At 41.0% G+C, this 25,231-nt stretch overlaps 1 protein-coding gene across 15 annotated transcripts in view; it reads left to right on the top strand.

Annotated features, from left to right (window-relative positions):
• The window catches only part of Ubap2l (ubiquitin associated protein 2 like), a 42,427-nt gene that overhangs the window by 3,130 nt on the left and 14,066 nt on the right, over nucleotides 1-25,231 (top strand). For 5 of the 15 annotated variants that reach the window (XM_010643938.1, XM_010643937.1, XM_010643936.1 and 2 more), the window contains exons 4-16: nucleotides 3,559-3,760; nucleotides 4,133-4,228; nucleotides 5,069-5,114; nucleotides 5,405-5,517; nucleotides 7,919-7,978; nucleotides 10,461-10,513; nucleotides 13,053-13,138; nucleotides 15,658-15,829; nucleotides 20,773-20,971; nucleotides 21,598-21,875; nucleotides 22,046-22,218; nucleotides 23,924-24,113; nucleotides 24,767-24,821. In XM_010643938.1, coding sequence (XP_010642240.1) covers nucleotides 3,559-3,760; nucleotides 4,133-4,228; nucleotides 5,069-5,114; nucleotides 5,405-5,517; nucleotides 7,919-7,978; nucleotides 10,461-10,513; nucleotides 13,053-13,138; nucleotides 15,658-15,829; nucleotides 20,773-20,971; nucleotides 21,598-21,875; nucleotides 22,046-22,218; nucleotides 23,924-24,113; nucleotides 24,767-24,821 — 1,723 coding nt within the window. The remainder of the gene's footprint in view (nucleotides 1-3,558; nucleotides 3,761-4,132; nucleotides 4,229-5,068; nucleotides 5,115-5,404; nucleotides 5,518-7,918; nucleotides 7,979-10,460; nucleotides 10,514-13,052; nucleotides 13,139-15,657; nucleotides 15,830-20,772; nucleotides 20,972-21,597; nucleotides 21,876-22,045; nucleotides 22,219-23,923; nucleotides 24,114-24,766; nucleotides 24,822-25,231) is intronic. The other 10 variants (XM_033758164.1, XM_033758161.1, XM_010643940.1 and 7 more) reach the window with 3 other exon arrangements.

Below are 25,231 nucleotides of genomic sequence, written 5' to 3'. Positions count from 1 at the left end.
TTTTTTTTTTGGGTACCAAGGATTATAAATTCAGGTCCTTGTGCTTACAAGGCAGGCAGTGCAACTACTGAGCTAAATCCCTGGCCCCCAGCTTTGTAATTCTGTTAAGAACAGTTACCTTTGGCTTTGCCTTGCTAACCTTTGTGATGGTCCTACAGTGCCTACTAGAAAATTAAAAAACATATTTTTTATAGTACTGATGATTTAAACTCAGGTCATTCACAATGAGCTATTTTCAATTTTGAGACTGGGTCCTTCTGAGCTGCCCAGGCTGGGCTCTTAACTTGAGATCTTACTGCTTTAGCCTTCCAAAGTGCTGAGATTACAGGCATGTGCCACTATGCTTGGTGAGAATATTGTTTTTCTTTTTTTTTGGTACCGGGGATTGAACTCGGGTCCTTGCACTTGCAAGGCAGGCCACCGAACCCCTGAGCTAAATCCCCGTCCCGAGTATATTGTTTTTCTTGAGTGGAAACAGTATATTGCTTTGAAATCATTTTCAAGTTTCGTTGTCTTATACTGGGGATCTTTGGTTGGGATAGAGTTAGTTCATCCTTAGAACCTTCTGATGTTGCAGTAAACATCACTTCAGCTAAATGCTGGGGCCTTGTCAGTTTCTTTAGACAGTGGGAAATCATGGTGGGAAACTTAACTGAAATTTGTGGATTATTTCCTTCAAAAGTATACTTCTAGATTTGCATTTTGCATTATTGGCTTATTAGAATGTGCACTGCCTGGAGCAGTCACAGACAGTGCCTTGGTTCATTGTGTTATCCCAGAATAATCGTCTCAAGAATTGTGTTGTTGTGGGAGAGGTAAGACTTCTCTTCTTTTTTAAAAAGTTTGTTTTGGAGGCACAAGTCATATTTTGTCTCTTTCTGGAATCTTCTGTTTAGTGGTAAGTCTGACCTGTAGTAGGAAAGAAAAAAAGTGAGAGAATACAGGCTTCAGCCACAGATTATTAACCCAGTTACCAGTTAAATCAGTGGGAAACAAAGTCAGCTGCCAGGAACATTGGCTGTGTTTAGGTGGGTGAGATCGTATCCGAAAACTGATTAAGGGAGATTATAATTCTTTGTCCTTATGGAACCCACCCAGTTGCCAGCCGCTATTGTATATGTAGGGGAAGGAGAAAGCTAACAGGTTTCTGGAACTTCCCAAGTTTTGAGACAGACTTGTATAAATTCTAAAAGCTGTTTTTAGTCTAGTTTCCAGAGTTTCTGGTGCAGATTTAGTGAAAGAATTATTTATTTTATAAATTGAAGCTATGTGAGCATCAAATGACGCCTAACTTGTAATATGGAACAAACTTGGGTTGAAGATAGGAAAGCAAGGGATTGTAAGCTCTAGATGGATTATTTATTTATTGAGATAGGGTCTGGCTGTATAGTTCGGATTGGTTTTGAACTCATTGTGTAGCCCAGGTTGGCCTCAAATTTGCAGCAATCCTCCTGTCTCAGCCTCCCGATTGCTGTGATTACAGGCGGGCACCACTGTGCCTGGCCTGGATATTTAATCATTTTTTAAAATGGCTATATTACTAGTTGGGCATGATGGCGCATACGTAATCCCATCACTCAGAATGGTGAGGCAGGAGGTTTGCTAACAGTTCTGGGCCAACAACCTGGGCTATGTAGTGAGTTCAAGGCCGGTTTGGACTATATAGCAAGACCCTGTCTGAATAAAATATTAAAAAATGACTATTACTTTAACAAACTATTGTAGACTCTAGAACATACTCTTGTGATTTTATTGTAATTTTACTTTTTGGTAAAAGTAATGCTGGTAAAAATCTCAGGTTTAATTTGTATTGCTAGGATTACAGGCATGTGTCACCATGCCCAGCAACTAGCTTATTATTATTTTTTTTTACTATAGATTTTTTCCCTCCAATTTGGAATGCTGTATACACAGAGTACCAAAAAAGAAGTGTATACACACTTTAGAAAAAGAAAGACTTGTAGAAATATTTTAATACTAGATTTATTGAAACATTATGAGATTAATATGAGTTACCTTTCACCTCTACAATTATGAGAGGAGCTCAAAGTGTTGGCCATGAGTTTCCACACACTTACTATCATGGCAGACTGCTGCTTGGATGACCTTGGTCACTGAGATTGCTGCACATACATTGTCAGTTTCTTCTCTAAGGGCCGGCAGTATGTGGGTTTTCCGCACTATATCAAAAGGTTCCCCCATATAAGGGTAATACCATCTGTTGAAAAAGCATCGTACTGTTTGTCTTTTCCTGAAATGTGTATACATTTTTTTTTTTAGCAGACTCTGTGTGTGCGTGCGTGTGTGTGTGTGTATATATCTGTATCTGTGTAGTGACCTTTTGCATAAAAGATGTTTGGTTAGGTTGTACCATACAGGTTTGTGTATGTAATGCAGTGATGTTTGCATAATAATGAAATAGTCTCATTTTCCTCAGAAGTTTTACTTTCATTAAAAGATGCCTGACTATATTCTGCCTGGGGAAAGTTAAATTGGATTTATCAGTTTTTGAAGTGTAAGGGAAGATATAGTAGGTAAACCTAGACTGAAGGCTTCCTATAAATTGCTGTGTCCCTGGGCCAGGCATGGTGGCACATGCTTGTCCTCCTAGCATTTGGAAGGCAGAGGCAGGAGAATCACTGCCATTTCAAGGCCAACCTGGTTCCATAGCAAGTTGAAGGCCAGCCTGAATTATATAGTTGGAGCCTATCTAAAAAAAAAAATGTCCTGCCTAGCATGGGTATGGCATGCCTGTAATCCCAGCATTGGGGAGGCTGAGGCAGGAAGATTGCTGTTGAGTTTAAGGCCAGCCTGGGTTACATGAGTTCATGGCCAGCTTTAGTGTAAGATCCTGTCTCCAAAAAAAAAGGTATGTTCCAGAGCTGGGAGTGTTTGCTGTTTGGTCTTTTAAATGAAATTGGGGTGTGTGTGTGTGTGTGTGTGTGTGTGTGTGTGTGTGTGTTAATATGAACGATTTAAAAAGTTGGGGGTCACTGAATCCAAGGGCTGCCAGCTGTTTCAGCCCACGAAGCACACTTTATAAGAGACCAGTAACTAGATTCTTTGACTAACCCACGGAGTGGCTGAACTTGCTAGAGAACTTTGGGAAGTGATCTCTGTAATCCATTACTTGTAAGCATCTCCTCACACTCCTGCCCCGCCAAAAAACCTTGCATTTTGACAAACAGATGTAATACTTGATTTTAGGTTTTGTCTGTATCTTCATTAAACAGAAAAGTAAACTAATGGGAGTGTCTTAAACATAGGCAGTGATGCTGGGTGTGAAGGTGCGGGCCTGAAATCCCAGCCTTCTGGGAGGTTGAGGCAGGAAGATACCATATTTGAGCGCAGCCTGGGCAACTTAGGACCCTGTCTCAGAAAATAAAAAAGGCTAGAAATGTATCTCAGTGTGAAGATTCCGGGTTCGATTCCTGGTACTGCAAACAAAACAAAACTCCCATTATGGGTGTTGAGATGCTGAGAGAATAAATGAGCCATCACACCTTTCATCTTGTGATAGTCCATATTGATTAGATGTGTTTTTCTACTGCCCTTCAGCATTCTTGGGAGATGGTTGGTAAGAAGAAAGGAGTTTCGGGACAGAAGGATGGTGGCCAGGCGGAATCCAATGAGGAAGGCAAAGAAAATCGAGACCGGGACAGAGACTATAGTCGACGACGTGGTGGGCCACCCAGACGGGGCAGAGGTGCCAGCCGAGGACGAGAGTGTATGCATGGGGCTTTATCAAAACCAACTGTGGGTCAGTAATGTCTGGAACCCAGGCCTGTGTCAGGACCTGCTAGGCAGGACCCAGGACTCATTATATCATCTTTTCCTTTTCTCGCTGTAGTCTGTTATGAGACCTCAGCATCTTTTGTGTGTACCCTTTTGTAGTGGCAGTTGCTAGACTGGCATAGAATTAACTTTGTAGTCATTTGTAGAGTTAGTTTACACACAGTGGTCTGTTATAGCAGCAGCTTCTCACCACTCATGAGTGACCCTCACTTCCTGTCCTTCCAGCTCACAGTCTTTTAGTGTTTTGTTTCCCCAGCTGTGTTATGTGGCTGATGTGTATTTGTGTATATTCTATTGACCCTGCTCTGGCTGTGTGTTTTGTTTATTTGTATTTCAGTTCGGGGTCAGGAAAATGGATTGGATGGCACCAAGAGTGGAGGGCCTTCTGGAAGAGGCACAGAGAGAGGCAGAAGAGGCCGTGGCCGAGGCAGAGGTGATGTTTGTGGTCGGATGGATATTATAGGCAGGTTGTGTGTGTGTCCCATACCGGGAATGGAACTCAGAACCTTTCTCTTGCCAGGCATGCACAGTGCCACTGAGCTAAATCCCTAGCCCTTGTGTTGTTTTGTCTTAGTGGTACTGGGAATTGAACCCAGGGCCTTTATGCTGAGTTTCATACCCAGCCTGTTTTTATTTTTAGTATGTTTTCATTGTACTTGGAATTAAACACAGGGCCTTCATGATGAGCTACACCCCCAGCCTTTTTTTTTTTTTTTTTTTAAGTCAAGAGTCTCATTAAATTGCCCAGACTGGGCTAAAATTTGTCATTTGCCTGCTTCAGAGTACTGGGATTGCAGGTGTGCACTTCTGTGCCTGGTGGGGCAAGTTACTCGTTAGTTCTCTTAAGTCTCCTTTATTTAAAATAAATTAATGTAGGGCCAGGGACTTCGCTCAGTGGTTCTGGTGACTGCTTCGTAAGCACAAGGACCTGAGTTTGATCCCTGGTACCAAAAAAAAAAAAAAAGTTAATGTGGAGTCTGGTTACTGCTTAAATTGTTAAAGTATCTCGCATATACCAGGGTTTCCTGAAATGGAGACTAGGAGAGCAGGTAGATGTCAGTTGTTCTTTATCACTAATGTTACTGTGTTTGTTTGAAGACTTAGCAGTTTGAGCAGCAAAGGAACAACCTGTCAGTAGTAATGATTGTCCTACTCTGTTACATTAACTGATGTCTGCATGGGACTGAGAGAACATCAGATAATATCCAAAGCTTTCTCAGCTGGCAAAATGGTTTTACATCAGCTTCTGAAATATTTCTCTTCCTCTCTGTAGGAGGCTCTGGTAGGCGGGGAGGAAGGTTTTCTGCTCAAGGAATGGGGTAAGTGCCATTAGTCTGGGGACTTTTAATTTGTTTTCCCTAATGATCACATAGATAGCCTTAACCAAAATTTGATCAAAATGAATCCTAGAGTATATTTAAGCAGAAAAAAATACGTAGACTTAGGGCTTATTTCTCAGGGATAAGCATATGCCATGATATTTTGGATAGACTGATAAACAAAGAGTATTACAGAAAGGGGCTGATCATTTCTATTAGGTCTTCTTTGAGTTAATATTTGCTGAAGCTGCTTAGTGGTCAGAGGTACTTTTAAGCTTTATTTTTTTCAGAACTTTTAACCCAGCTGATTATGCAGAGCCGGCCAATACCGATGATAACTATGGCAATAGCAGCGGCAATACATGGAACAATACTGGCCACTTTGAACCAGATGATGGGACGAGTGAGTGTTTATTATTCATTTCCTGTCTCAGGAAACCTAGGGAAGTTATTAATAATTTTTATTTATTTTTCTTGGTGCTGGGAATTGAACCCAGGGTGTTGTGTACCCCAGGCACTTGTGTATTCTACCACTGACCTATACCCCCAGCATGGCAGTAATTTTTTGAAGTTACAGTTACATTAAAAAAGTAGAGAAATTGCATTTGGGTATAGAGATAAAAAGAGAAGTAAATCACTACTAAATTGCTGTGCATACTGCTTAATTACCATATTCTTACAAGTGCATTTATATGGGTGTTTCACTTTACCTTCATCACTGTTTTGTTTATTTTTCACCATCACTGTTTTATGAATAGGCTTTATTATCACTTTCCTGATGACTAAAGTATGACTAAAGTATGACTAAAAGACAGGTTATGAATTTGTTAGTATTTGAATTCAAAATTATTTGGCTCTTAAAATTTTGTGCTCTTTCCAGCACACCATGTGGGTGCTGTTAGCTCCAAGTTCTATATTTCCTAGTGTTTTTCTAAGTAGCTTTTCCTTTTGAAAGATATCCAAATCACTCAAGCCACTCCTTGTAGAAATGAATAGGGCCCAGAATCCAAGTCCATATTGTTTTGTTTGCTGGTACTGAGATAGGAGTAATATTCTTTTTTCCCTTTGATTTTTGAGAAATCTCAGTATCTGAGCAAGAAGGAAAGCTCTCGCCTTCCTGACATTCTGTTAATAGCCTTCTTGGTGTGGTAGAGTATCATGGGATATGAATAAAATTGCTCTCCCTGCGACCCCCTGTCTCTGGGGCCTACATCTAGGTAGAGGAGTATAGATGTTTAGGGACATGTTAGGTTGTGGGGTAGACTAGGTTGTGTTTAGGGGTAAGAGATATGTGTGATGCTTTTGGTAAGGCTCTAGGGTGCTTTCTTGTGAGAGCATCAGTCTGCTGGCTGCAGCAGCACAAAAAAGCCTGAGGCTTTTAGTCTTACAAAAGGTCTGGATTAATAGGAGGGCCTGAAATAGGGTCTTCAATACCATAGCCATTTAAAGTTGTTTGGTCCCTTTCAGAGACCAGTGATTTTTTACTCTGGGTCTTTAGGACAGTCTGGCACAGCTTGTCATCTCCAGCACACAAGATGTTATTGTACCTTAGGTCCCAAGCACTGCCTACTTTCTGTTTGCCAAGTGGCTATCTCAAAATCTAATTTTTTTGTATTGGGGATCTTGAACTCAGGACCCTGCACTTGTGAGGAAGGCATGGTGTTGCTGACCTACATCCCTGGCCCTCATAATCTTTTTTTTTTTGCGGGGGTGGAACTGGGGATCAAACTCAGGACCTTGCGCTTGCCAGGCAAGTGCTGGTGCCACTGAGCTAAACCTCAGGCCCTATAATCTCATTTTTAATATTTCCCATGGGTGTACACCCGTAATCCTAGCACTAGGGAGGCAGAGGCAGGAGGACTGCTTTGAGTTTGAGGCCAGCCTGAGCTACATATTAAATTCAAGGCCTGAACTACAAAGCGAGACCCTGTCTCAAAAAAAAAAAAAAAATTCCTACTGAAGCTGAAATTTTTTTTTTTTTTGGTTTTTTGAAACAGGGTCTCACTATGTAGTTGAGACTGACCTGGAACTCTCTATGTAGCCCAGGCTGGTCTTGAACTCACAGTGATCCTCCTGCTTCAGCCTCCCAAGTGCTAGGAGTACAGGAGTGCGCTACCATGCCCGGCTGAAGTTGAAGTATTGACAAGATGGGTACCTTGTTAAATTTTTATGCCATTTGGCTAAGAAGTGTTCGCTGTTTATTTTAAATTACCCTGCTTTAGAGGCACTAGAATTGTTCATTTCTTGATGGCTTTATAGAGGCGGTGGTACCTGTCTCAGTATCAAAAGTTATTTTGAGCTATAGTTTGTTCTTGGGTATATTTGACTTTTTTAGTTTTTGGTAGAAAAGGTGGTGGAAATTAAAGGATTTGTTTTGGTTAGGGATAGAAATTGGATAGAGAATCTTAGTCCTTAGGCTTAACTGTCTTCAACAGGATTTGGTTGGAAAAAATAGGTAATGGTGAAGTGAATATTAAACTCTATTGAGTAGACAAGCAGAGTTTGGAAGTCCAGAAGCAGAAATCAGTGGATGTGATTGAGTGAGATCACATGTGATGCCATGGTCGTCTGGTTAGCGTGAAAGTGTTAGGTAGAACTTCATCGTGTGATCCACCTTCATGTGTGGTCTCTTTTTGTGTTTTCATAATAGCCAACTTTGGTTCCCTTTTTAATTTAAAAATAAATTCAAACCTACCCTTAAATATCCACAGGTACAATGGGAATTATGTATTGGGGGCAGATATTCTCATTCAAAAGCAAAATTTCACTGGTTGTTTTTTCTTTTCTTTTCTTTTTTGTTTCAGGACTTGATTTCATTGGGGTTGAGGGGTCAAATTATCCCCGAAAATTTGAGACTGCTCCTGGTATGATACATCCAGGCGCCTAACTGCCCCGGATATTTTTATAGATTTTTTTTTTATGAATGGCAATATCTGTGGATATGTAATTTTTCTTTCTTTCTGCTTTTTCTTTCATTTCCTCTGCCCACTTTTCCTTCTTAAAAATTTGTTCATTAAGTGATTATTTTACGTGTACACTGTGCTTTATGTTGAGGGAATAGAAAACCTGTTCTGTTCCTAAGTGTTTCCATCTTACTGTTCCTTTCTCAGTAGCTCTTCCTCACAGCCCTACTTCTTTTATAGGAAAGTAGCAAGTAGGTAGATACATTCTTCCTTTCTGCCCTTCTCAGTCACCAGAGTGCAGAAAGGAAATTCTGTCATAAAGAATCTAGATTAGATAACCTCTGAGGTCACATCTAACTTGGGGCTGCGTAGGAGTGCTAATTTGCGTTCCACGTAGCTGGGATGTGATGGATGTCAGTGAGGAAAGAGTGGCATCGCTAGAAAGGAGGAAGAGTGGAGCTTGGACCCTGTCCAGATTGAGATTGGATTTTGGCTTTGAAGGACATTGTCATTTAATGGTTTGGAATTCCCCGGTAGAGTTTTAAGGTTTTCCTGGAAAAGTCACTGCCATTGATAAATTTTCATTATTAAATATTTAGAAGCATTTCAGGTTTTTAAAATTTTTTAAATTTTTTTGTGATACCAGGGTTCTAATTCAGGACCTTGTGCTTTCCAGGCAGGCGTGGCACCAATGAGCTACATCTCTAGCCCCCCCTTTTTTCCCCTGGTATTGACTGTGGGTCTTTAGGACAGTCTGGCACAGCTTCTCATCTCCAGCACACAAGATGTTTTCCCTTAGGTCCCAAGCACTGGATTGAACTCAGGACCTTGTGCTTTAAAGGCAGGCGTGGTACCACCAGATGAGTTTTATATATAGGTGTTAAAAGTTTTTTTTTTTTTTTTTTTTTAAGTGAATGCCTTTCAGTATTTAAAAAAAAAATTTTCCCACCTTGGTGTGTGTGTGGGGGGGGTGCTGGGAATCCAAGTCAGGACCTTACACTTGAGAATATTTTTAGTTTTTTTGAGACAGGATTTCATTATGTAGTTCAGGATGGCCTTGAACTTGAGGTATTCCTCCTGCCTCTGTGCTGGGATTACAGGGGTGTGCCACCATGCCTGATGTTACTTTTCACTCATTTTTTAGGGGGGTGGGTACCAGGGATTGAACCTCCAGTCCTGGTACTTGCCTGGCAGGTGGCAGCACCACTGAGCTCAATCCCCAGCCTGACTTAAGAAGCTTTCTCCTTTTGGAGAGAAGGAAAAGTTAATCAGTATATGGTTGTTCTAGAAAATAAGTAAGGGTCATTCTTGTTCCTTCTCTAAGTTGCTACTGTGTGATCTTTTGGTTATAGGGAAGAACCTGGTTTTCATAAGAATTCTTTTTTTTTCCGGGGAGGGCAGGGGTCTCCCTTTGTAGTTCAGTCTGGTCTTGAACTCACGTAGCCCATGCTGGCCTTGAACTGGTGATCCTTCTGCTTTAGCCTCGTAAGTGCTAGGATTACAGGGTGTGCCACCATGCCCAGCTCCTCAGGAATTCTTATCTCAATTCCTTAAGAGCATTTTTTCTTCCTGAAGATGTATGTATACATGGAGCAAAAGGGAAATTGGCATGATTGCTGGTGACCTTTTCCTATAAAAACTGTAGTCTTAAAACATGAGGAGATCGTATACCTCTGGTGTTGGTGCTATGACCTTGGGCAGGCAGACTTCATGTTCTGTGTGAGGAAAAATAGTAGGATAGTTACTGTTGATATTTGATTTTTCAGTTGTATCTAGTATCTTCAAAAAGAAAAAGTGTGTGGAGCTCTCCTTGTAGTTATCAAGTAAACTAATAAGGAGCTATGAATTTGACTTCTGCCTAGTGTGCATTTTTCATTCAGTTCCAGTTGCAGATATTTCTCAGCATCCTCAATTTGGCTTTCAAACCAACTTTGTTATTGCCCTGTTACTGACCACTGTGTGCCAACTACTTGTGTATTTCTACCACTGCTGCCATCTGTCTTCAGACTGCCTGCAGGTTTTTGTCTTATACCAAATACACAGATGTAGTGTGCATGTTCTGGTTTGCATTGGCTGCTGTTGTCTCACTGAATTGACCACTAAGTTACAACCAAGACCATATAGGTAATGCCTGGAGCATTGAGTTGGGGGCGTGTGTGTTGTGCATTGTGCGTTTCTCTGTGTCTGTCTGCCCCCCCCCACTCTTCCCATCTTGTTACAATTCTTTTAAGAAAAACTGAAAGTATCTCTGAAATCATAATCTTAACCAAATTCTGCTGCTATGAAGCATCCCTTTCTAAATAGTTTACTCACCTCTGAAGCCCAAGAATTCCTTCTGATTACTATATTCTGGTTATACTTTTGGCTTCCAAAAATGTTAATGCATTAGTGTTCTATACAAGTTTTGTAGTGATGCTTAAAGCCATTTTTCCTTTATCCCCAGGTGCATGGAGGGCTGCAACAGAGGAGTGGGGAACTGAAGATTGGAATGAAGATGTAGGTGTTTCCAGGTTATTCCTCATTAGTGCCATCTATCTCCAAGTAGTATTTAGGGATAGAAAACATGTTTCTACCTGTAAATACACCCTTAAAATTCTCACTCAAAATTTTTACATCTAAAATAATGTTCTGAGCCAGAACATTTCACATAATGTCGTAGTTACTTTTCTTGTTGCTGAGACAAAATACCCAATACCCCCAAGTTAAGGGAGGAAGGGTTTATTTAGCTCAATTTGTAGAGGTTTTAGTCCATAATTGGCTGGCTCCAAGGGCAGTGTAGCATGGCAGAGGGGTGTCGAAGAGGAGAAACAGTTCATGACAGGCAGAAGGTAGCAAAGCAAGCAAGGGCCCTTAGCAGCTTTTTTCTGTCTCACATTCTGTCTAGGCTACCCAGATTAGGGTGGTGCTAAACCAGTCAGTGGAGTAATCCCGCACCTTAATCGTAGCATTGCACCATAAAATCAGTCACAGTCTAGATTTGACCAGCTCTGAAAAAGTCGCACCTATCACTGCATGACGTTTTTGGGGGACTTGTAGACACAGCCGTAACACATGTATGAAGGGGACTAGGAATGAATAAGACTCTCTGGAACCACCCTGTGGAATGGGCAGGTGCACTTGTGCAAGTCCAAAGTCTGATCGTTGGGTTTATTCCAGGAAAAGGTGGTGGTTGGGTAGGGCACCACAACTAGAGTTAGGCAGGTAGAGTTGCCAGTAGCATGACTCCCTAGAGCTGTTCTGTTCTTTGGGGTAAGCTCCTTCAATGGATTGACAATTGGTGCAGAGATTTATGGTACCAACTCTTCAAGCTTGCAGTCTGGTTGCTCTGGAACCATTTTATTTACTTGAGGCCTAACTTTGTAATTGTAATTGAGATGAATGTATGGAATTTGCTGTTTGTTTCCTTGATTCAACTTGGAAATTGCATAGGTGAGTGACACAGAAGCCAGCTGCATGAATTCAGTTGAGTACTACAGTTGTTCCTTGGTTCATGAACTTAATTCTGTGATTCTGCTTGCAAACTGAATTGGATAAGAACTGAAATCTAATTTCCCTATAAGATCAACATTGAACCTAAGCATTGAATTTGATTCGGTTCTCATCCATTTGAGTTTGCGACCATAATCATGGAAAGAATTATGTTCGTGAACCAAGGTACTGTTGTACTTGAGTAAAAGAATTTTTTGTGTCTTTGTCACTGTTAAGCTTTTCGGTTATCATGGATGTTTGTGTTTTAACATTTTAAAATGTGCTTTTTTATAGTTAGGTAAGATAGCTTTTGTTGTTAGGAAATGAGAAGTGAAAAGTATTTTGAGACTGAGTGTGCGTGCACCTGAAATCATATCACAGGAGACTGAGGCAGAAGGATCTCTATGAGTTTGAGGCCAGCCTGGGCTACATTGTGAGTTGAAGGCCAGCATAATGAGACTATCTCAAAAAACAAAAATAAAAAGGTTTAAAAAAATAAAAAAAGGTTTGATTGCCAGTCCTAGGTTTTAAAACTTTCAGATGCATCATCACCAAGGGGTGGTTTTTTTTTAATTGAGCTAGACTGCATTATCAATAGGGGAGAATTTGGCTACTTCCTGACTTGTCTGCTTAGGCACCTTTCAAGAATAATGTATATGAGGGATGGATTTTCTGTTCTAAGTTAGGGGAGAGACTTTAATCAAGAATAAAACAAGTGCCGGGTGTGGTGGCACATGCCTGTAATCCCAGCACTTGGGAGGCTGAGAAAGGAGGATGCTGTGAGTTCGAGACCAGCCTGAGCTACATAGTGAGTAACAGGGTCAGTCTCAACTACATAGTGAGACCTTGTCTCAAAAAAACAAAAAAACAAATAAAAAAATAGAACAAGAAAGAAAGCCCACATTAATTTTTTTATAGTAAGAGCTATTCTCTGTAATTGCTTACCAAATGTTTGTGCTTTAAGAGTATGATAAAATCAGTATTAGGGCAAAATGGCAAAATTATCCCTCTGAAAACCTTAACTCATCAGCACAGGAGCCATTAGTCCTCTGAAGTCAAGAATTAACCTTTCTTCAACTTGGGCATAATCTTGCTTTCACAGCAGGTGGAAGGTATTGAAAGGTGTGGTGCGAGTTGGGAACTGTAATGGGAAAATATAAAGGAATATTTTCTTTTTTTGGTACTGGGGATTGAACTCAGGACCTTGTACTTGCAAGGCAGCAAGGTGCCACTGAGCTAAATCCCTAGCCCCAATCTCTCCTTTTTGAATGATCTGTGGCATGTGTATTAACCGTCCTTTGAGTGCACTGTGCGTGTAAAGATGTGACTCCACTATGTTTTATTGAGTTCCTTGGTTCTACCCTTTCTTTGAGCAAAAGCATCAAGAATGTGTTGAAGGTCAGTTCATTCAAAATTTCTCAGGGTAGATAGGTTCTTTTTTTTTTGTTTTTGTTTTGTTTTGTAAATAGGATTTTCCCTTTTTCTTGATGTTAAATTTGCTTTATTTGTGCCAAATTTCTGATTGGCTTTCCTGACACCAGAAGTGACTAATGCCTGTGTTTTCCAGCTTTCCGAGACCAAGATCTTCACTGCATCTAATGTTTCTTCAGTGCCTCTGCCTGCGGAGAATGTGACAATCACTGCTGGTCAGAGGCAAGTGTGCAGTGACGTTTGGTACCTTTCCCTGAGCTGTCTGCTGAGGTAGCTGTAAGGATCAGTGGTGTGGCCCTTACAAGTTCTGGTGGTGGTGGTAAAGATAACCATGTCATTCCTCTTTAAGTGGGAGAGAGTTGGTGCATGTACTGAATGAAAGTCCCTGTTAAAATTTTATGGCCCATTCTCCCTTGAAGTAGGCCTTTAACTACATTAATCAGTAAGCCGAGGGCTTAAAGTTGTGGTGAAGTAAGCAGGGGAAAGAAGAGTTAAGCCGAAAGTGGAAATGTTTGCATTTATTTTTGAGAGCCGTGGAACTATTCAGTAGCTTGTTTTGCTTTGTAGTGGTAGTCTGTCCTCTGAACCCACTGAGAACATTTAGTCCTCCATATCTATGGACTCTGCATCCATGGATTCAACCAACTGCAGGTCGAGGAAATTTTTTTGCAGTTGTGGGAGTTGAACACAGGGAGTACTGAACTATGTCCTTAGCCCTTATCATTTTGAGACATGCCCTCAAACTTGAGATCCTCCTGCCTCAGCCTCCCAAATAGCTGGGCTTATAGGCTTGTGCCACCATGCTTACCTTGGAAATATTTAAAAAACTATCTGTTGTGATTTTCAATGTAGTATAACAACTTTTTACATAGCGTTCACATTATGTTAGGTATTAGTTACCTAGAGATTATTTAAAATACATAGGATGGGCCAGGAATTTAGCTCAGTGGTTTTGCTGCCTGCCTCGCAAGTGCACGGTACTGAGTTTGATCCCCAGTACCAAAATGAATAAATGAAATAAATAAATATTAAAATAAATAAAATACATAGGATGGTGTGTAGGTTATTTGCAAATACTATTTTATGTAATGCTTTTGAGCGTCTGCATATTTTGGTATCTTTTTAGGATCCAGGAACAATGCCTCGTGGAGAAGAAGGGATTGTAACTAATGAAGTGTTTAGACGTTGAACCTAGGTATTGGGGTCATTGGTAGGAGATACATTCTTCAGGAAATACTTTAATCCCTTAAAAGCCCTCCTTGTCATTTTTAATCCTGGTGGACATAGCAGCTGTTGTTCAGAAGAGTTGTGGTAGGTGTAGGATGTTATTAGTGTAGATTTGTTTTTTGCTGACACCAAATATGTGTAGTTTTTCCACATCATTTGTATGATTCTCTGAGACCAGCTGGCTGTGTTCACCATTGTGACACTAACTACCCAAGAGTTGGCACAGACCTTAGATGTTGAGGGTAGATCTGCAAACTTCAAAGTTCCACCAACTCTCCTCAGAACTCAGGCTAGCGTTTTGCTGTTAATAAAGGCGCAACTCAGGAACAACCAAATGGAAGAAATAAGGGCAAGGTGTGTGTGTGTGTGTGTGTGTGTGTGTGTGTGTGTGTGTGTCCTGTCCAGGTACCTGGACTCTGCACGCCTCATCGCTCGAGGGTACTTCATGATTAGAGCTTAATTATATAGGTATAATTGATTGAATCATTGGTGATTGCATTTAATAGCGAGTTCCCATCCCTCAGACATGGATAGTGTTGGGCGGGCCTGAATATTCTAGATCTGGATTCTGGTCTTTCTAGTGACTAGACACCCTGAAGCAGTCTAGAGGCTCCACACTAGGACGTTGCATTAGCATAAACTCGGATGTGGATGAAAGGAGCTGATAATGAGTAACAGAAAGCACTGCTTTCTGGACATTTCTTTTGGGGGATGGGTTGTTGGGGATGAAGCCCAGGACCTTCTGTGTTCTAGGCATACACTTTACTACTCGGCCACACCCCCAGCCCCATATTTTTTGTTGTACCACAGTTAACTTTTGAAATTTTGTAAGTTGTGGGAAATGACTTTCAAAACTTTTCATGTTCTACCAGGCATGGTGGCACACACCTATAATCCTAGCACTTGGGAGGCTGAGGTAGGATTGCCACAAACTGGAGTTCAGCCTGGGCTACATAGTGAGTTCACAGCCAGCCTAAACTGCAAAGCAAGACTGTCTCAAAAAAACAAGAAAAAAGAAAACAAAACTTTCCTTATGGCTTAAAAATTATGACGCATACTCAGTATTGTTTTTTGGTTTTTTGTTTTTGTTTTTTTTTTTTTGTACTGGGGATCAAACTCGGGCCCTTGTGCTTTTGAGGCAGGTGGCGGAACCACTAAGCCAAATCCCTGGCCCAGTACTCAGTATTAAAATCATGGATAAATAATTATGAATTGTGGCCCAGTTGCTGAGCTATTTAAAACTGATATTTGATATTTCATCAGATAACTTCATCAAAGTAAAAAAATTATATAGCCATTATTATTGGTGTCTTCAGTAGAAGTTAGCTAGATACTATAGTGATTCTTAGACATCAGTGATTTTGGTAAAGTAAGCATTTCAGAGCTTTGCATTTCTGAGTTCATTTCGAAGCATCAGTAGGTGGCTTCCCTTTGATCTATGACCTCAAGTAGATACTGGCATATGTTTGGATTTTTAGACATTATTCATCAAGATTCCTTTCCCATCCCACTAGAATTGACCTTGCTGTTCTGCTGGGGAAGACACCATCTTCACTGGAGAACGATTCATCTAATCTGGATCCGTCTCAGGCTCCTTCCCTGGCTCAGCCTCTGGTGTTCAGTAACTCGAAGCAGAGTGCCATATCACAGCCTTCTTCGGGTAGCACGTTTTCCCATCACAGTATGGTAAGTGGGATCCATGGTTTATTCCAGTCAAACTTCCACCTTCCTCAAAATACTTAGGTAGTTATTCCTTGTATCAAAGAATAAAATTACAGCAATTTTGTCTAACGGTCTTATTTGGCTTTTCTTTCAATTCTAGAATTGGTAACATTTCATTTCATTCAGTAGGTGTTGTGATGGACCAAGCAGAAGAGATTTTTTTTTTCCTGGTGCCAGGGATCAAATTCAGGACCTTGCACTTGTGAGGACGGTGTGACCCCACTGATATAAAGCCCAGCCCAAGACTGGTTTTACTAAACAAGGGCTTAGGGCTGGGGATGTGGCTCAGTGATTCTGCCACCTGCCTCACCAGTGCAGGGTCCTGAGTTTGATCCCCAGTACCAAAAACAAAACACAGGCTTACTGTGCCTTCAATAAACAGAAGAGCTTAAAGAAAAACAACAAAAAAGTGTATTAGTTATTTCAAAGTCACGTTTCATATAAGATGAAATGGGAAGACAGCAGTAGAAAAAATGCCTGGCGGACATCAGATCACCAGTGTTGTGTACCGATTAAGGCCAAGGGTAGTTAGGGTTCGTAGCAGGGCATTGTCCTCTCTTCTTTTTTCTTTTGGTACCAGGGATTGAACTTGGGACGATGTGCTTGTGAGGCAAGTAGTGGCACCACTGAGCCAAATCCCCAGCCCTAACGGTATTGTCCTCTTTAAGGACAAAGCTTTCGGCATTAAATTTAATAGTAAAAGGTGGCTGTAGAAGACAACTTAGTATTGTTTTGTTTTTGAGGACTTAACTTTGGACAGACTGAATTATAAGAATAAGTTAACCTTTACCGAACACTCATTGTGCTATACCGTTTCTTCTTTCTTGTAAAGAGAGAAAACTAGTAACATCAACTTGTCAACAAATTTTAATCCTTTTGCAATCCCAATGAAATTGTACTGGTAGATTTTAGCCATTCCTCATTCTTATTTATTTATTTATTTTTAATTTTTGAGACAAGGTCTTGCTATGTAGCCCAGGCTGGCCCTTAAACTCCAGGTTATTCTCCTGCCTCAGCCTCCCGAGGTCTGGGATTACAGGCATGTTGCCACCATGTCCAGCTGGACTTCATGCTCTATAATGTTATAATGTATCAAAGGAATCATTTAGACAAAGATGGAAGGACCAGTCTTTTTATAGTCAGTAGTCCTGTGAAACACTGCTTTTTTCTTTTTTCATCTGTTTTTCTTGAGTTATTAGAGATATAAAAAGCAGACCATGTGGGGCTGGGGCTTTAGCTCAGTGGTTCTGCCGCCTCCCTTGCAAGCGCAAGGACCTGAGTTCTTTCCCTGGTACCAAAGAAAAGACCATGTGTATCCATACGATTTTATTTTTCCAGTTATGGTAAATTTAACTAGAAAACTGATTAGCCTCTAATTCAGAACTCTTGTCTGTTTTTTGTTTTATTTATTTATTTATTGATTGATTGATTGATTGATTGATTGGTACCAGGGATTGAACTTGGGTCCTTGCGCTTGCAAGGCAGACCACCGAACCACTGAGCTAAATCCCCGGCCCTTGTTTTGTTTAATTTTTGAAGACAGCGTCTTGCTCCATAGTACAGGCTGTCATGGAACTCAGTTTGTAGCCCAGGCTGGTTTTGAACTCACCACCTTTGTATGTCAGCTTCCCAAGTCCTGGAATTATAGGCGTAGGCCACTGTGATTGGCCTCTGTCAGGTTTTAACTATTGTCTTAAAATGTTTTTTGTGTTCATTTCGTCATTGATGTCCTGCCACATGGGAAAAGTAGCAGGTGAGAAAAGGTATGGAAGAGGGAAATAGAAAGTAGTGTTGGAGTTGGGTTTGGTGGTGTATGCCAGCATGTGGGAGCCTGAGGCAGGAGGATTGCTTTGAGTTTAGAGCTATCCAGGGTTTCATAGTGAGTTAGGGCCAGGCTGAACTATGTAGCGAGGCCCTGTGTAACACACACATTCATATATTTATACACAAAGTGCAAAGAAGGCATGAAGACTAAGAAACAATGCACAACTAGAAATTTGGTTGAGTATTCTGTATCTCTTAATTCCTCTCTGGATGTCTGGAATTATGAACATTAACAATCAGATAAAAATTTTGGAGCCAGGGATGTAGCTCAGGGGCACTGCACCTCTCTCACAAGCACAAGGTCCTGAGTTCCATTGCTGGTACCAAAAAAAATTTTTTTTTAATGTCAAAAAGGTGTTTCTGAAATGTAACTACTGTATTCCTAAAAAGTACTAATAAACTCAGTGAGAAAAAAATAAGTTGTTTCCAGGGCTGGGGATTTAGCTCAGTGGTTCTGCTGCCTGCCTCACCAAGTGCAAGGTCCTGAGTTCGATCTTTGGTACCAAAAAAAAAGGGTGTTTCCAGCATTCATCCACTGTATGTAACATTATTTTTTTTGTTGTTTTGAACCACGAATTGAACTCCGGTCCTTGTGCTTGTGAGATAGGTGGTGGAACCACTGAGCTAAATCCCTGGCCCCGTAACATTGTTTTTAATGTTTGCTGCCTAATAATGTTAAAATAAACCTCATCACCTGTATATTGATCATCAGTGTTACTTAATGTAATTTTTCTTTGAGAATAAATGTTACAGAGCTAATTTTTCTTAAAATTTAATAGATGCAGTCAACATAGGAGCTTCTCTTTGTTTTGTTCAGCTTCAATTGAGTTTATTGGTACATTTTAGGTATACAGTACAATTACATTCATTGTTGGGATCTTGTACCTCTACATGACAAGTCTTGGTTCTCATTTTTCCCCTTGTCCCTGCCCTCCCTTCACCCTTCCTCCCCTCCCCATCTACAAACACTTTATTTCCATCTTTTCATTATCTCACTTTTTTTTTTTTTTTTTTAAGGAGTTTCTCCTAATACTTTATATGGAACACGGTGAACAAGCCAGGCGTATAATCCCAGCACTCTGCAAAGCAGAAACGGGAGAATTACAAGTTTGAGCCCAGCCCAGGCAACTTAGTACCTTAGACCTTGTTTCAAAATTTAACAAATAAATAATGAAGATGGGGGATACAGCACAAAGTAAAGGGCCCTCCCTTCAATCCCCAGTGTCACACAAAACCAAACCAAACCAAATAGGGCTGGAGATTTAGCTCAGTGGTTCTGCCGCCTGCCTCACAAGTGCAAGGTCCTGAGTTCAATCTCCAGTACAAAAAAAAAAAAAAAAAGAATGACCGTTACAAAACCAAACCATATGGGTAATGTCTTATATCTTTCATGTTGTGCATTATAGTGTCCCTCACTTTCAACTGGACTTCTGGGTTTTTTGTTCATACCGTTTGGATATATGCTGGAGAAAAAAGTCTTACCTTGAGTTAGACTAGTTTTGTGTAAAAAGGCACACTGCTTGATGATGATAAGCTGTGGTTATTTACTTATTTAATTAGAGATTGAACCCTGGCATGGTGGTGCACGCCTATAATCCCAGCACTTGGGAGGCTGAGGTAGGATGGATGGCCTTGAGTTTGAGGCCATCCTGGCTGCATAATGAGTTTGAGGCGACCTACATAGCAAGACCATCTCAAAAAAACAAAAAACAAAAAAACCACACTGGAACCCAGGGCCCTGTATTCCCATTTCTTTTTATTTTGAGACAGGTCTTGCTAAGTTGCCCTGGCTAGCCTTGAACTTGTGATCCTCTTGTTGTGGCCTCTGCAGTAGTTGGGGTTTTTGACATGTATCACTGTGCAGGGTTCTTTGGAGCTTTTTTTCAGCTAGTGAAGACCACACACATGGTTCATCTTCTGTTCTGGGATGATAGCTTTCTTTGGTAGTAGGAAATGGGGAGAATCCCCCAAAAGCATTAAGAGTAAGTTTTGCTTAGTGTCATAGTGGTTGCCCTGTAGAGTTTGTATACACAGAGAGAACACGAGTCCTGTAACGTTGATTATCTAGGACAGAAGTTAGGACAGCCTTTTAACTTGTCTTGCCTCTATCCTAGTGATTAGCAACATCCAAATTAGGCTGCAGTTACTTTGCTTTCGTGCTTTTTGTGTTTGTTTATTTATTTTGGGTTTTTGGTTTAAAGAGGCAAAGACCTCAATGGTTAAAGCAAAATTTTATATTATCTTCAGCCTTCATGTTAATAATCAGTTATTTATTGGTTGATTTCAAAATTTCAGAGATGGGGAGCATGCTGTAGTTCTTAGAGCTTTAACCCTGAAAAAGAGAGAACGATGATGATAGTGTAAGTTTTTAATGGCTCTCTTTTTTTTTTTTTTTTTTTGGTACTGGGGATCAAACTCAGGCCCTTGTGCTTGCAAGGCAGGCGGTGGAACCACTGAGCTGAATCCCTGGCACCCTATGGCTTTCATTTTTAAAAAATGTATATTAAATAGTAGTATACACTTAAAATCCAGCACTTGAGAGGCTGAAGCAGGATTGTGAATTTAAGGCAAGCCTAGGCTACATAGTTCAAGGTGAGCCTAGGCTATGTAGTAAGACCCTGTCTCAAAAACAGAAAGCTAAATTACTTTTTTAAGTGATAGCGTAAAACTATAAAAATCACACATAGTATGGGGGGTGTGATGCTGTTTTTTTTTTTTTGAGTGCTTATGTGTTATGTGTATATTCATTGCAAGTATAATATTTGTTTAATCCTTTTATGGCTTGATGAAGTATGGTAATATTTCCACATTCAGGTGAGGAAATGGGAGCGATTCAGTCTTTTTTACAACATCCCATAATCTGACCTAAGCACTTGTACTCTCACTGTTGTCTGCTCAGTTTGGTGACCGAAGGCCTCACTGATCTGTGTACCTGGACCTGGGGTGTGTCCCCGGGCACTTGTCCCAAGACAAGTTGGTGGTCTTAACTTGGTTGATCGTGCTGGCTCTTGATCTGGGTAAGTTCCGTGTTGCATAGCTGAACAGTTACTGACTGCAGATTTCTCTTCTCTGCTGATTTACAGGTGAGCATGTTAGGGAAGGGATTTGGTGATGTTGGTGAGGCTAAAGGTGGCAGTACCACAGGCTCCCAGTTCTTGGAGCAGTTCAAGACTGCTCAGGCCCTGGCTCAGCTGGCAGCTCAGCACTCTCAGTCTGGAAGCACCCCCACCTCCTCTTGGGACATGGGCTCGACGACACAGTCCCCGTCACTGGTGCAGTATGGTAAGAAGATGAAAAGTGACTGTAAAGAGGCTAGCAGGGAGTGGGGAGTGTGTCTAGGAGTAAAGAGAAGGGTAGGTTTTTCAGATACCTTCTAGCCACATGGGCTGAGTTCAGGAAGTCAGGAAAAAATACAAATTCGAGGATATATAGTGGCACCTCGGTTAATTCTTTCCCTGATTTGGGTGAATTGAATTCTGTGACCAAAATTGTGCAAAGAATTAAGTTTGTGAACCAAGGTGCCACTGTATGTCTCTTGTCAATTTCAGACATACACATAGTTGCAGTTTTTTGTTGGTCTGGGAATTTGGGGGGATTCGCCTTAGATTTTTCAATGTTTGGAAATAACATACTGCCTTTATTTAGATCCATGGGTTTAGTCATCTGAAGACCTTATGCTTTAAACTTGGCCAGTTTGTAGATTGCTGTCTTACATAAGAAAGGTAGTGATGTCGATTAGCTGTCCTTGGGAACAAAGAAGATGCAGTGATTGCCACCCATGGAAATGAAGTCAGGTTTAGTCCCAGAAGAGGACCTGTTCGTATAAGGCTGTGGTTCCTGAGGGCCTTGTCCATCGTGCTAGTGTAGGGCGTTAGCATTTCCTCACATGTGATGGAATTTCTTTACAGATTTGAAGAACCCAAGTGATTCAACAGTGCACAGCCCCTTTACAAAGCGCCAGGCTTTTACCCCATCTTCAACCATGATGGAGGTGTTCCTTCAGGAGAAGCCTCCTGCAGTGGCTACCTCCACGGCTGCACCTCCGCCCCCTTCTTCACCTCTGCCAAGCAAATCCACCTCAGCTGCACAGATGTCTCCTGGGTCTTCAGACAACCAATCCTCCAGTCCTCAGCCGGCTCAGCAGAAACTGAAACAGCAGAAGAAAAAAGCATCCTTGACTTCTAAGGTACTGAACCTTCAGTCAGTACTGTCTTCAGACAGTGGGGTACGGGACTTGGGAATTTGGATTTTAAGGATAAGCTTGTTAATTTGAGGTTGAAGTGAGTGTTTTTTATTATTCTACAGTAAAGTCATACTAAGCCATTCCATTGTTTTTTCTTTCACCTTTTTGCATAGATCCCTGCTCTGGCTGTGGAGATGCCCGGCTCAGCAGATATCTCAGGGCTAAATCTGCAGTTTGGGGCATTGCAGTTTGGGTCAGAGCCTGTTCTTTCTGATTATGAGTCCACCCCCACCACGAGCGCCTCTTCAAGCCAGGCTCCAAGTAGCCTGTATACCAGCACGGCCAGGTAGGGAAACTGGAGCTACGAGCACTGTTTTATTAGCTTTTTCATTCTAATTTTGAGAGCTCTGACTGGGTCAGACAAAAACGGTCAATCTTAGCATTTTTGTTGTGTGCTTTTAAAATATTGTTGAAGTCATTAACTTTAATCAGAAATGTGCGGCTAGAACATTAAAGCTCAGTTTTGAAATGTGTGTACAACACTTCTAGTAGAAAATAAGTTGATATCTGCCACAGCTGAAAGTGCTTTTGGTGCTTTTTAGTCCTTTGGTGTAGGACTATGCCTGTGAAAGTTGTAACTGAATTTCTAAGAAGATAGCATACATATCTTACAAAAATTTCATGAAGTTGGGCAGATAATTCTGATTATGGGCATTCATGCCTGTAATCCCAACATGCTGGGAGCTTGAGGCAGGAGGATCATAGGTTCAAGATAACACCTGGCAACTTAGTGAGACCCTGTCTCAAAAATAAAAGGCTGATGGCTGGGGATTTACAAAGCTCAGTGGTGCTGCTGCCTGCCTGGAAAGCACAAGGTCCAGAGTTCGATCCACAGTACCCCCTCCAATTAAATAATCTACCTCAGTGGTACAGAAACTCTGGGTTTGTTCTCCCTAACACCAAAAAATAAAAGGATTTTTGAATGGCAATTGAAAGAGTCTTTTCTGTCTCCTCTAGTAATGGTCAGGAAGGAAAAAGTCTTGTAGGAAATTCAGGGTAATAGGCTATTTTTCCTCAGTCCTGGGGAGTTTGAACATATAAAAGTTTGGCCCTAGTCTAGATCTGTTGAGTCATTACTGCCTTTGATACATGTGAATATTTTTTATTCTTTCTCTCAGGATACCAGTAATCTTTAAATCTAATAGATTGTCAAGGAAGCCTGACACTCAGAATTCCTTAAAATGAGTAAGGAAAAAATGGTTTCTGCTATGTCAGAGGCTGAAATTATAATGTATTGAAGTGTAATCTTTCTGCTGACCTTTAGCTTCTTTTTCTCATTTAAAAATGTTTGTTGGGCTAGGGAATTAACTCGAGGTCCACCGCCTGCCTTGCAAGCTCAAGGACCTGAGTTTAATCCCCGGTACCCCCTGCCCCCCCATTTTTTTTGTTTGTTTGTTTGTTTGTTTATTTTGCAGTGGTGGGCATTAAGCCCAGGACCTTGCTGCTGAATTACATACATGCCCCCCCACCCCCGCTTTTTTAAGACAAGGCCTTGCTAAGTTGCCCTGACTGAAACTTGTGGTCCTCCTATCTCTGCTTACAAGAATGATAGCATAATAGGGATGTACACTGTACCCAGTGTTTAGCTTTTTCAAAATTACAACAACAGAATGTAGAAGGGATTTTTTTTTTTTTTTAGAGGTTAGGGTTTTTTAGATTCTGTTCTTTTTAGTTTTTTTGAGATAGGGTCTCACTATGTAGTTAAGACTGACCTGGAACTCACTGTGTATCTCAGGCTGGTCTCGAGCTCACACTGATCCGAGTGCTGTGATTACAGGCGTGTGCCACCACGCCCGGCTAGATTGTTCTTAATTTGGATTCTTGGCACAGTACAATACAAAAATTCCTACATTTGTTAGGCAAAAACTGTGACAGTTTCTTTTGTTGCTGGAAAGTTTCTGATTGAAATATACTTATTTCATTAGTATATTTCCAGTATTTTCTTCAGTATTAGTGCATCTTCTCTGAGTTTTTTCTTTTCTTTTCCACAGTGAATCTTCATCTACGATTTCATCTAACCAGAGTCAGGAATCTGGTTATCAGAGTGGCCCAATTCAGTCAACAACCTATACCTCCCAAAACAACGCTCAGGGCCCGCTATATGAACAGAGATCCACACAGACTCGGCGGTACCCCAGCTCCATGTCTTCATCACCCCAAAAGGACCTGACTCAGGCAAAGGTAGTGGCTTCCTGAGCCCCTGGGCAAGTGGATAGGAAAATAGTGGGGAAAGTCACTTAAGTATTAATGATTTACATCTCTGGAAGTGGTGCTGAGAAACCTTGGAAGTACTGATTGAAAAGCTGAAGCAAGGTACTTTTCTGTGGTTGGCAAAATAGAAGTTCTTTTCAGCAAGGCTGGAGACTCAGCTGGAAACCATTGCAGTAAAGAGCCACTACCTTAGTAGAATCAGTCTTAAACACCTGACTTCTCCTCTTGGAAGGTTAATTGCTAGACTTTGGAATGCATATCAGTAGATCTTGCCTGGCTATGTCTTGCCATGGTGAGAGGTCAGCATATGCAGAGGAGAGTGGAGTGATGTCAGGTGCAGCCAGCAGGATGGGTGGTTCAGCTAAGCAGTCACACTTCCACTGGGTTTGGAGATTGGACCTTTCCTGGTCTTCCCGTGTGAAGGGTTGCCTTTGGATGGTTGCACAGGTTTGATATATTTGGCTTAGTTATTTTTCGTTTTGTTTCTTTGCATGGTCTCATTGTATTAATCCCTTGGTTAGCTAGCAGTTTCTCCTAAAGATTTGTTTGCTAAAATTAAGCTGAGTTGGTACCAACTTCCCCTATTTATATAAGTTTGTTCTTGCTCCTGTTTCTTGTACCAGAATGGCTTCAGTTCTGTGCAAGCCACGCAGTTACAGACCACGCAATCTGTTGAAGGTGAGTGTACTCCAGGCTTTAAATCTTCTTATTTGTAATGTCTTTTTCTCTCAGTACTTTTGCATTTCTTAAAGTGAGAGGAGCTGTGGTGCAGTGATGAAATGTCATACTTATAATCTTAGCTTGGTTCTAGCTTGCTGCTTAATTGCAAACCATCTTAAGTTTCAGGTATTCTACCTTAAAATGGTGGTAGTTTCAGTAGGTTCCTTCACTGGACAAATAAAATACAGTGGTAGCTAAGTGTGGTGATGCACACCTGTAATCCCAGCACTTGGGAGGCTGGGCAGGAGGACCATTAATGAGTTCACAGCCAGCCTGGACTACATAGTGAGGACCTGTCTCAAGCAAAATACATTTTGTGAAATGCTTTACTTTTTTTAAAAAAATTATTTTTATTTATTTATTTATTT

The sequence above is a fragment of the Fukomys damarensis genome, unplaced genomic scaffold (assembly GCF_012274545.1).
Source record: "Fukomys damarensis isolate Sample0158 unplaced genomic scaffold, DMR_v1.0_HiC HiC_scaffold_33, whole genome shotgun sequence".
Lineage (NCBI taxonomy): Eukaryota > Metazoa > Chordata > Mammalia > Rodentia > Bathyergidae > Fukomys > Fukomys damarensis.
Note: the sequence above shows the minus strand (reverse complement) of the source record. Positions and strands in the feature narration are given on the sequence as shown.